The sequence below is a fragment of the Balaenoptera physalus genome (genome assembly GCF_965194825.1).
Source record: "Balaenoptera physalus genome assembly, chromosome: 9".
NCBI lineage: Eukaryota > Metazoa > Chordata > Mammalia > Artiodactyla > Balaenopteridae > Balaenoptera > Balaenoptera physalus.
The window spans coordinates 5,786,352-5,798,362 of NC_138888.1; the positions used below are offsets into that span (position 1 = coordinate 5,786,352).

At 34.9% G+C, this 12,011-nt stretch overlaps 1 protein-coding gene across 2 annotated transcripts in view; it reads right to left on the reverse strand.

Annotated features, from left to right (window-relative positions):
• Window positions 1-12,011, reverse strand: part of PACRG (parkin coregulated) — a 510,323-nt gene that overhangs the window by 424,873 nt on the left and 73,439 nt on the right. For both annotated transcript variants that reach the window (XM_082475670.1, XM_082475671.1), the window contains exon 2: window positions 7,827-7,961. In XM_082475670.1, coding sequence (XP_082331796.1) covers window positions 7,827-7,961 — 135 coding nt within the window. The remainder of the gene's footprint in view (window positions 1-7,826; window positions 7,962-12,011) is intronic.

Here is a 12,011-nt window from a genome sequence, read left to right on the forward strand (position 1 = left end):
TAGACCCTATCTGGTTTTCATTTTCTCTCATCTTTCCTATTATATGCTAAATTTCTGTATTTTATAGTTCTTTGTAAAACAACTTAAAATCTTTTAGTATTAAAGTGGGATAAAATATATAAATGAATACACATATTACTTATTGGTTAAACAAATGTCACCACAACATTGCCATATGAGGGGTTATAAGGTGCTGAGAGGGGGGTTTGAGGCAAAGTACAAGTCCATTTTGAGCTTTTCCCTTTTTGAGACAATTTGAAAGTTTGCAATTTTAGTCACATTTGTCATAGGGTTTTCATTATATCTTGATTTGGCTAGACAGTTAATGTCTATTTCTTATTCAAACCTTTCTAATATCTGGAACATCCTTAAGCATGTTCATAAGAAATTTAGTGGAAAACAAGACTCTCAGTGCATGCCAGTGCATGTCACATTCTGTCACGTAGCACGTTATCAAGGACAGATGGAGAAAGGATTTCTACTAATATCTGCTGCAACAAAATGTCTATAAAGCAAAGAAATTTAGAGACACCTTAGTGTAGTTGTAGCTATTTTCATCTTAGTTCATCAGAATAACTGAATGGTTTATAACACCATATAGTTATTTTTTAAAATCCAATGTGACTATTTTTCTCCAACTCTTTCTCCCAAGGTCTACATTGAATACTATAAAATAGTATTCTCGCACAATTTTAAAAAATGTCTTGGAATTAGAATTTATAATAAAACAGTGAATTTCATAGTGCACCGATGATTCATAGTTTGCTTCTCATTAAGTGTGTAAGTAACAAGTAGTATTTCAAGTTCTTTTGAGTGACTACTTGAAGTGATTTCAGATTCCTGCCCAAAATAGGGAACTAGAATGGACTCCTGGCTCCTTCGCCTGGGGAAACGAGGGGAGGAAATGTGGATTCTGGGAAGTAACAAAGGGAAGGAAGGAGGAAGGAGAAAGGGAAAGGGGAGGAAGAGGAGGAAGGAGAGGAGAAGGAAAATAGTGAGGGTAGAGAGGAGAGGGGCAAGGGGAGGAGGAAGAAGGGAAGGAGAAGGGAAAGTAGAGGGAGGTGGGGGAGGAGAAGGAAGGAGAAGAAGATGAGGAGGGGGAAGAGGGAGAAGACGACTCCTCAGGAGACCTGAAGGTTGTCTTAAACTGATGGGTGGAGAATGTTTAGTGGCAGAAGCGAGAAGATAGTTCCCAGAAAAGCGGTGTAAACGCCCACATAATTTTATATTCTCCTATGACTCGTGCTTTAATGTTTGACTTTGGTGCAATTTAAAGCTCCCTTCCACCAAAGGACCACATTCTACACTTATGCCTTGCTTCAACCCTCCTTTTTTGTTATTATTATGTTTTATTAGAGTATAGTTGCTTTAAAATATCGTGCCAGTTTATACTGTAGAGCAAAGTGAATCAGCTACACATACATATATATCCCCTCCTTTTTGAATTTTACTCTCATCTAGGTCACCACAGAGCACTGAGTAGAGTTCCCTGCACTATACAGCAGGCTCTCACCAGTTATCTACTTTATACATAGTATCAATAGTGTATATATGTCAATCCCAATCTCCCAGTTCATCCCACCACCCCTCCCCCCCTGGTATCCACATGTCCGTTCTCTACGTCTGTGTCTCCACCTCTGCCCTGCAGACAAGATCGTCTACACCAATTTTTTCAGATTCCATATATATGCGTTAATATATGATATTTGTTTTTCTCTTTCTGACTTACTTCACTCTGTATAACAGTCTCCAGGTCCATCCATGTCTCTACAAATGACCCAATTTCATTCCTTTTTATGGCTGAGAAATATTCCACTGTATATATGTACCACCTCTTCTTTATCCATTCGTCTGTTGATGGACATTTACGTTGCTTCCATGACCTGGCTATTGTAAATAGTGCTGCTATGAACATTGGGGTGCATGTGTCTTTTTGAATTATGGTTTTCTCTGGGTATAGGCCCAGGAGTGGGATTGCTGGGTCATATGGTAGTTCTATTTTTAGTTTTTTAAGGAATCTCCATACTGTTCTCCACAGTGGCTGTATCAATTTACATTCCCACCAACAGTGCAAGAGGGTTCCCTTTTCTCCACACCTTCTCCAGCATTTATTGTGTGTATATTTTTTGATGATGGCTATTCTGACTGGTGTGAGGTGATACCTCATTGTAGTTTTGATTTGCATTTCTGTAATAATTAGTGATGTTGAGCATCTTTTCATGTGTTTGTTGGCCATCTGTATGTCTTCTTTGGAGAAATGTCTAGTTAGGTCTTCCACCCATCTTTTGATTGGGTTGTTTGTTTTTTTGATATTGAGTGGCATGAACTGTTTGTATATTTTGGAGATTAATCCTTTGTCTGTTGATTCTTTTGCAAATATTTTCTCCCATTCTGAGGGTTGTCTTTTCCTCTTGTTTATGGTTTCCTTTGCTGTGCAAAAGCTTTTAAGTTTCATTAGGTCTCATTTGTTTATTCTTATTCTTATTCTCATTACTCTTGGAGGCAGGCCAAAAAAGATCTTGCTGCAATTTATGTCAAAGAGTGTTCTGCCTAGGTTTTCCTTTAAGAGTTTTATAGTGTCTGGCCTTACATTTAGGCCTTTAATCCATAATTTTGGAAGTCCTAGCCATGGCAATCAGAGGAGAAGAAGATATAAAAGGAATACAAATTGGCAAAGAAGAAGTAAAACCATCACTGTTTGCAGATGACATGATACTATACATAGAAAATCCTAAAGATGCCACCAGAAAACTACTAGAGCTCATCAGTGAATTTAGTAAAGTCGCAGGATACAAAACTAATACACAGAGATCACTTGCATTCCTATACACTAACAACGAAAGATCAGAAGGCGAAATTAAGGAAACAATCCCATTTACCATTGCAACAAAAAGAATAAAATACCTAGGAATAAACCTACCGCAGAAAACTATAAGATACTGATGAAAGAAATCAAAGACAACACAAACAGATGGAGAGATACACCATATTCTTGGATTGGAAGAATCAATATTGTGAAAATGACTAGACTACCCAAAGCAATCTACAGAGTCAATGCAATCCCTATCAAATTATCAATGGCATTTTTCAAAGAACTAGAACAAAAATTTTACAATTTGTATGGAGACACAAAAGACCCCGAATATCAAAAGCAATCTTGAGAAACAAAAATGGAGCTGAAGGAATCAGGCTCCCTGACTGCAGACTATACTACAAAGCTACAGTAATCAAGACAGTATGGTACTGGCACAAAAACAGAAATATAGATCAATGGAACAGGATAGAAAGCCCAGAGATAAACCCATGCACCTATGGTCATCTAATCTATGACAAAGGAGGCTAGAATATACAATGGAGCAAAGATAGCCTCTTCAATAAGTGGTGCTGGGAAAACTGGACAGCTACATGTAAAAGAATGAAATTAGAATACTCCCTAACACCATACACAAAAATAAACTCAAAATGGATTAAAGACCTAAATGTAAGGCCAGACAGCCCTCCTTTAAGTAGAAGAAGTTGAGACAATGTGCCGAAAGCTCTGCAAGTTTGTATGACATTTCTTCTGTCTCCAGAATGTCCTCTAGGTAGAGCCTCACCCCACCCCACACTATGCTTATAAAGGGGTATGACTCATATCACAAAATTACAGGAGACTGAATAATGGAAATTTAAGGTGCGGAAACACAATTTTTAAATGTCCATTGTCCATATCTGCTTTGTAACTTATTCAGAAGGGTTGGCTCTTGATCAACTTCTGTTGCTTGTACTCTGGATATTGAACATATCAGCAACAGAACAAAGTCATGCTTCCTGAAGGTTAGTAGAGTCAAGAAAAATGCAGAAAAGTAAGTGGATTAAATGTTTAGAGCAATTAGTATGCTTTGTAATGGATTCAACCATTCACAATCAAGAATTCTTCAGCTGTATTTAGAAAATGCTTATTTAAAAATAAAAAAGTATGCAGAGCTTGCCTGGTACATTTTGTAATCTAGATTAAATCTATCATCTTTCATAATCATCAACTTGCCACCTATAAGTATATAGAAAATTTCACTACAAATATTTTACAAAACTTCTTTCATGTTAACCAAGGAATGTATAAGCCCAGCCATGACAAAGATGCACATATCAGTCTTATTTTTTCATTTTAATAAAAATTCTTACATAGCTATAGTCTCCTATCTGGTTAGCAGGTTCAGGCATTTATTTTTGACTGTCATTATCTTTTTCTTGTGCTAAATGATTTATTTTACTACATCCTGAATATTTAGAGATTACATATTTACTTTGGAGAATATCTAGAGATATGGCAATAAAAAAAGTAGGCAGTAAAGAGCCTTCATAAAATCCACAAACACAATGAGGAGTCCATCATAAGACAGGAAACCAGCTCTAAATCTTGGGCATTTAACTTTTTTTTTTAATTAATTTTTATTGAAGTCTGGTTGCTTTACAATGTTGTGTTAGCCTCCACTGCACAACAAAATGAATCAGCCATACACATACAGCTATCCCCTCGCTTTTGGACTTCCCTCCCATTTAGGTTACCACAGTGCGTTAGGTAGAGTTCCCTGAGCTATACAGTATGTTTCCATTTTATACATAGTATCAATAATGTATATGTGTCAATCCCAGTCTCCCAATTCCTCCCACCCCACCCCTTTCACCCTTGGTATCCATACATTTGTTCTCTACTTGACTGTCATTATCTTAATGTAGAGCAGCACTGTCTAATATGGTAACCATGTGGCTATTTAAATTAAAATTAATTAAAATTTAAAATTTAGTTCCTCAGTCTCTCTGGGGACATTTCAAGTGCTTAACGGCCACATATGGCTACTTGTAATGTATTAGACAGTACAGATGCAGAACATTTCCACCACTGCAGAAAGTTGCATTAGACAGTGCTTGGATCTTTAGTGATACCACAAGGAATATACTAAACTGCACGGATTGTGGCATTTGGTCTGCCCTGTTGTTTTGACATGTGGAACAAATGACCATTTCATGTGCCCTAAACTATGATGGTAGCTCAGGATGTGGGGTTGAGAAACCTAACCTTGCGAAGACATTTGCCTGTCTCTAACTCTTACTTCTACTTTAGTAGAAGATCTGTAGATCTTCAGTAGATCTGACTTTAGTAAGTCATTTATTAAGTATTACCGTAGTAGAGTGCCTTTATTATTTCAAGAATATATGGTGATTTCTAATATGGTGATGATCAGGTCAGCTAATCCAGAATAAAAAGAGGGTGAATTTGAGGTCTTGGGCAGGGATCCTCTCTCAGCAACTTCACAGACTGGAATGAGCCTGAGATGCTGGGGAAGTCTTCATCAGGGTTTAGGGCAGTGACTTCTTGGTCTTTCAGGCCTCTTGAAATTCTGATAAAGGAAATGGGTCTCCTTGCCACTTAATTATACACACCATTTCAGGTACTTACCACCACCCTTGGAGCCTCAGGGATGTCACAGGGAGTGTGGAGAGAGGACAGGTATTTTCCTGGGAATCAGAGATACTCAGGAGCCTTCAGCAAGGGGCGAGCTATGACATGAGATGAGAAGTTTGCTTGACCAGGGCTCTGTCCACACATGGCGAAGTACAGTTCAGGGTCTGGGGTTGTTCAGTTAGTTTGTTCTTGTGGGGTGCATGCGGAGCCCTGCTTCCTTCAACATTCGAGGTCCCTTCCTTAGAAATGGCATCCTAAAAGAAGGCCTCTGGTCTTACCAAGTACCAAACTTTCCCCATAGTACATGTGCCAAGGAATAAATATGAATATATTGAGAGACTGCTCACAAGCCTGTGCTTAATAATTTTAATGTTTTATCTGCAACATTACTGTAGTACAATTGAAATCCAGTTGATAAAACTTTAAAAGGTAGAAGTCTACCGGTTATAGGATAAGATGTTTCTTTAAATGTATGCTATTATCCTACCAGTGGCAGCAAATAAATTGCTTCCTCTTTATTCTGACTTTTTAGCTTGCTGAATCAGTACAATAGTCAATAGTAGCTTAAAAGAATTAATATAGTTATAAGAAAGAAAAGCAATTTATATATCCTCTGACTGTTGGATTATCAAAGATAAAGCAAAATGATTCATCCTATATTTTTATTATTTTCAAGATGAATTTTTTCTAGTCTCTTGACATTTCTAAAAATTACTCATACGATTATTCAAACAAGTCAAAAAAATCTATGAATTCTTTTTATTGATAGAATTTTTATGTGCTAAAATTACTTAAAACACCAAAAATCTACTCACTTTCTATAAAGAAATATGGAATGTTCTTTTACTCAAAAGGAATCAAGTTCTTAAGAACCTGCACTATGTTATAGTGAATGAATTGGTACATAGACAAACAAACACAAAATCCATCTAACTAATCAAATACAAACAAAACCCCAAATTAAAGTTTTTAAGAATAAAATATCTAAATTAGTTATACTTGCTATAAATTTTTTCTCATTATGCACATTTTCACATAACAAATACAAATTTTAAGAGAGATGATTAAAACCAGGATAATAATGTCCTTCATTCTCCTAAAAAAATTATGACAAAACTTAATAACAAGGATATCTTCAGATTTCTCTTGCCAGTTTTTAATAATTCTAAGTTCAATAACTGGATATCATGTGACTGCTCAAGATTTCAAAATGTTTGATAATTATATGAAAACATTTAAAGACATACTAGAAATAATGCAAACAATTCTTTCAGTTTTTCCATAAAAGAAGGAAAAGGTTAATTTTAATGAATTTCTAAGCTATTTACTTTGATGAATTCTACACTTCGATCATTTTTATTTTTTAACATAAATTTATTTGTTACTAATTATAAACAATCCTGACGTTCACCCTTCAGATACTACTGGGGGACTTTTTTATTACATGGATCAATTGCTAAATTTAAAATGATATTTGGCAAAGCCTTTTACGTTCCTTAACCTGATGTGATGCTCACACATGTGCAACTGCTTTTCTTTCTTTAGGCAGAGAAGCCCTTTTAGCTGATAAATATCACCCAAAGCAAAGTCCTTGATAACAAAAAATAATTAAATAGCAGAAGCTGGTTAGAGATCAGCATTCATTTTTCAAATTAAATGTAAAAGCCTTCTTCAGTTAAGAGATTGGCAAGTTTTTACAAATAACATCAGTGAACCTTTTAGAAAGAAACAGCCACATTAAAATGGAGTCATTAGGCAATACATTTATTTTGAAACCAATTAACCTTTTGTCAGAAAAATGTCGGTGCTGTAATGGTTTCAGCGGCGGAGGTCAGCCTCTAACAGGGCACGTATGACAGCCACTGTGCTGGCTGACACGTGCTGCAGACAGAGAGGAGAGGGAGGCAGTGAGAACCGGCCTTTTTTTGTATTCCACACTGCATTTCCAGGGAGCAGACAATCTTGACCTATCCATTCAGGTAATTAAAGCTTCCATTTGGAAGTGTCCTGCAGGAAGGTGAAATGTGGGGGAGATAAATGTCTGTTGTTCTTTGTATCCAGCCACCAGTTCCATAATTTGATGGACTGCCTGAAACAGGCTGGGATGCCAGGTTCTCATAAAAATAGAGATGAATTGGTCAGCACACAATTCTCTAAGGCAAAGCAACTCTGTCATTTTCTTTTTTGCAGGCTATAATTTAATTGTTAGTCAAGGTGGACAGCTGACACAGGGGAGCTTTCTCTCAGAGCTTACCTACCATCTTCCATTCACTGAGAAATCACTCCAGCTTATTTACTTATCAGCCAACTTTGTTCGACATTGGGAAATGTCACTTCTACAGGGAGCACAGCTGGTTCTCCCAGCTGTGCCCTGACTTACCTTCCACGCTATTTTGTTTCCTTTCGAATCATGTTCAAGGGCAATTGGGAAGTCCCCTCGTTCATAAAATTTTCGAAATGCTGTGGGCTTCGTTGGTCTTTCTTTAAATGCTCCTGCAGTTGGAGGGCCTCTCACCTTTAAAGAAAAAAAAAAAAAAGGAATCAGGTTTTAAAACACATTGGAAACTGCACAGTGAAAAGACTTTGGCTTTTATGTTTCATTTTGTATAAAATGTTCTGGAAGACAAACCAAATTATCTTAATAATGAACAACTGAAATCTCACTAATACAAACATTTGGAGAAGAAAATTATTTTATAATAACTATTAAGGATTTACTTTACTTCAAACTACTTTACAAAGCATTCCTAGAAAATGTCACTTTAAAATATCACTTTATAACGAAGAAAAGCTTGAACTTCTGTTTAAGGAAAACATTTTAATAGAAGCAACTAAGTTCAGAGTGTTAAAACTTTTAAGATTCTGAATAATTGCAAATTCTAATCTCAGGTCTGATATACTTTGTAGACTACTCCAGAAATAAATTTAAAATATGTCCTTCAAATCTTTCTATATAAATAAAATGTTAGGATATGTTCTCATGTTATAAATATTAACAATAAAACCATAAAAATGTGATATAAAATTAAGTGATGATAAATGAGAGAGTTTAAGAAGAAAAATGGTGGTCTACTTTGTGTGCATAGCATACATTTGGTAACATGAATTTATGAGAAAGAAACATTAGAAGAGATTATACAAGAATCTTTCACCTGCCAAATTATGAGTTTTATGAAAGAAGAAACATTTCATATTGAGTTATTCACATTGACTCCAACTTTTAAATCTGCATTATTTACATATGAACTAATTCATTAGGTTACAAAATTCAAAGTGATTAGTGAATGACTATCATTAGAAAATGATAGTCGACTGTATTGTTCCTTATACATAGTCTAAACATTATTATCTTTACCTGTTTGTAAAAAAAAAGGTAAATATTAGTCATCCATTAGTTTAATAAAAACAATTATTTTGTTAATTCTTAAATAGACAAGAGAGCAAATAATTTACCTACTATCTTAATATTTTAAGTTATTTGATGCAATATTAATTTTTAGTATCTGTGTGAAAAATAATTTTAACAAAGTATATATAAAAATAGATCTAATATAACAAATATTATATATTATATAATGACAAGTACATTTTATCTGAAGCACACATAAAGACTAAGATTAGAAACTGAGTAGGAGATTAAGAAATACCTTATCAAGATGATTAAATGCTGAAGTGGAATTGAAGAGTGAGGTAACACAAAGGCATTTATTAGAGTTTAAAATGTTCTTCACTACATAGCACATTATTCGCAGCAAATGATTACGTAAGTAACGGAAATGACACTGGGCAGTGGAGAAGCAAGATTTACTCTTACTTACTGAAGATTTAAAATTTGTTCTGGTATTAGAATTTTTCAGCCAAGTTCATTCAATTGTTAAATGACCATATGCATACAGCAACTACTTTGTGCAGAGTTCTGAGCTGGATGCTATATGTAAAGGAGGACATTCTCAGCAATGGTAGTATAATGGAAACTGTGGAGATGTCACTCCTGGACTTTTGCAATTCACGGAGCAATAAATTTTGAAACATATTTTTGGGAAATGATAAAGAATCAACAGTTTTTTATTTTGCCAAGAAGTTACATCAAAAAAAATTACTATTTACCATCATGTCACCATTTTAACACCCCTCAGAAGTTGTAGAACATAAACTAAAGAAAGTAAACATAGCCAGCATGCATATGTATTTACAGAAAGTTACAGTGCAATAGTACATATGTGTGTGCATGTGTATATGTGTATTATTATTATTTGTATACAGATACCTCATTTTTTATATTTTTGAAAAATTAATTTTTTAATGGGTAAATAGGTATATATATATATAGTATGATACATATATATATATATATATATATATATATATATATATATATATATATATAAAATGGACTATTATTCAGCCATAAAAAGAAGGAAGTCCTGCCATTTGGAATGACATGGATAGACCTTAAGGATATTATGCTAAGTGAAATAAGTCAGACAGACAAATACTGTATGATCTCACTTTTTTGTGGAATCTAAAAAAAAAACTGAACTCATAGAAACAGAGAGTGGAATGGTGTTTGCCAGGGACTGGGGGTGTGTGGCATCTATTGATTGTCTTTTTTCATTCGCTTTACAATCTTCCTGATTCTTGGTGTGACAACTGATTTTTTTATTGAAACCTGGACATTGGTGTGTTATGAGACTCTAGATCTTAAACCTTCTGCTTTAGCTGGTTTATTCTGACACCTCTAGCAGAAATGAGGTGGGGGGTGCCACCTGATTACTCCCAGGCTGGGGTAGAAGTACGGGTATCCCACCTGGCCTCGGTTGAACCATGTGGAGGGAGCTCCTCATTAACACTGGGTGAGGGTGGGAGTTTCAGCACCACTGGCCTCCACTGTCACCTCCCTGACAGGGAAGGGTAGCAGTGCCTCATTATTGCTCCCTACCCTGACAACACAGATGAAGTGGCCTCATTACTGCTAGGCAGTAACTGTCCCTCCACGAGGCATCCTCTGACACCACCCCAACAGGAAGGGGGAAGACCCTCTTATGACTGCTGGCTGGGATGAAAGTCCAATCTGCCCCCATGTGTTCTCCACTGATACTACGGGTGTTGGGGACCTCTTTTCTATTCCAGTAGAGATCAAAGACAATTTCTCATTTAAAAAATTCAGCTACAACAATTATTTAGGTTTTTTTGTCTGCTCATATGCTAACCATCTTTTTCAGTTTTTTTAGATGCCAAATTATTATTTATGCTGTTGACAGCAATCCTCTCATTTATTTAACTGACTTAAAATTTGTTTGAGATTATCGATCTTTCTCTTTTTTCTTTGTATTTATCTTAAAATCAATTTCTCTTTTCCCTTATATCTCTGATTCTAAATATACTCCAATCTTTCTGATTCAGAACTCAAAATTCTAATTGTCCAAACTTTTCAAATAATGAATACATTTCTAAGATGCCTAGAAGGCTTTTTATAAATTGTAACAGATAACTTATACTTCCTCTTTCTTCCCATAAATTTTTATGGGCTCTCTAGAGAAATGATTCCATACCTACAGTTCCATGGAAGTCTTTGCTTAGTTTTACAAAAATTGTCCATGCTAATATGCAATGACTCAACAGTGCGGAAATTTTATTGAGTATCTGTTATCCTCTGTTTTTATATTTCTGCCATTTACTTATTTTGAAACACTAGATTCTTTCAATTCTGCTATAGATCCATTCCAAATTAACTCTTGGAATTTCAGGAGTTATAATTTGTAAAACCAACTAGAATATTACCACTCAGATTTGTTAATGCAAAGGGACATTACCTAATTTCAGGCAGATGCTCTGTCACTCTATCCCTAGATAATATTTTTTTCTGTTCCAAATATATAGGTAGCCACTGAAACCTTACAGAAGGACATACTATTTTTTTAATATTCCATACATAATTCATTCCAACTAGTTCTAAAAATCTGTACATGAAAACCAAGTGAAATATAATTTCTGGAAAGGTAATAAAGATATTATTACTGGAAATCACACAGATGGATACAGCTTGACTAAACAACTTTAAAAGCCAACAAAAATACTGTTAAGAATCCTTACATAAGTCTCATATTTGTACAAGAACTACTGTAAATTTTATTTAATGTCTTAAGAATTTTATCTCGATTTATTGTAAATAATATAAAGCAAATAAGGAACCATAAATCAAACTAGATTTGTGGGAAAATGCAATTAGGATTTGCCTGAATGGTGGGGTCTATCTGTAAACCAATTAGGGTGAATGGATGTTGCAGCAGAATGCTTTTAATAAAATCGAATGCACTTGGGAACCGAGATATTGAATGCACTTTGAAGTGACTACAGATGACACAATACTTTATATGCCTACATTTATTGAATGTGCTGTAATGGATTTAGGACTTAGATCACAGTCTCTGTCATGGTCACAAAACTAATAATAATTAGCAGGAAGGAAGTTTCTCTAAAATTCTTCATCATATAGTTCAAAAGTTTCCTTTTCAGTAGATTTATTTTTTTAGCATAAATTGAAACTGCTAAAAAGAAAAAAAAG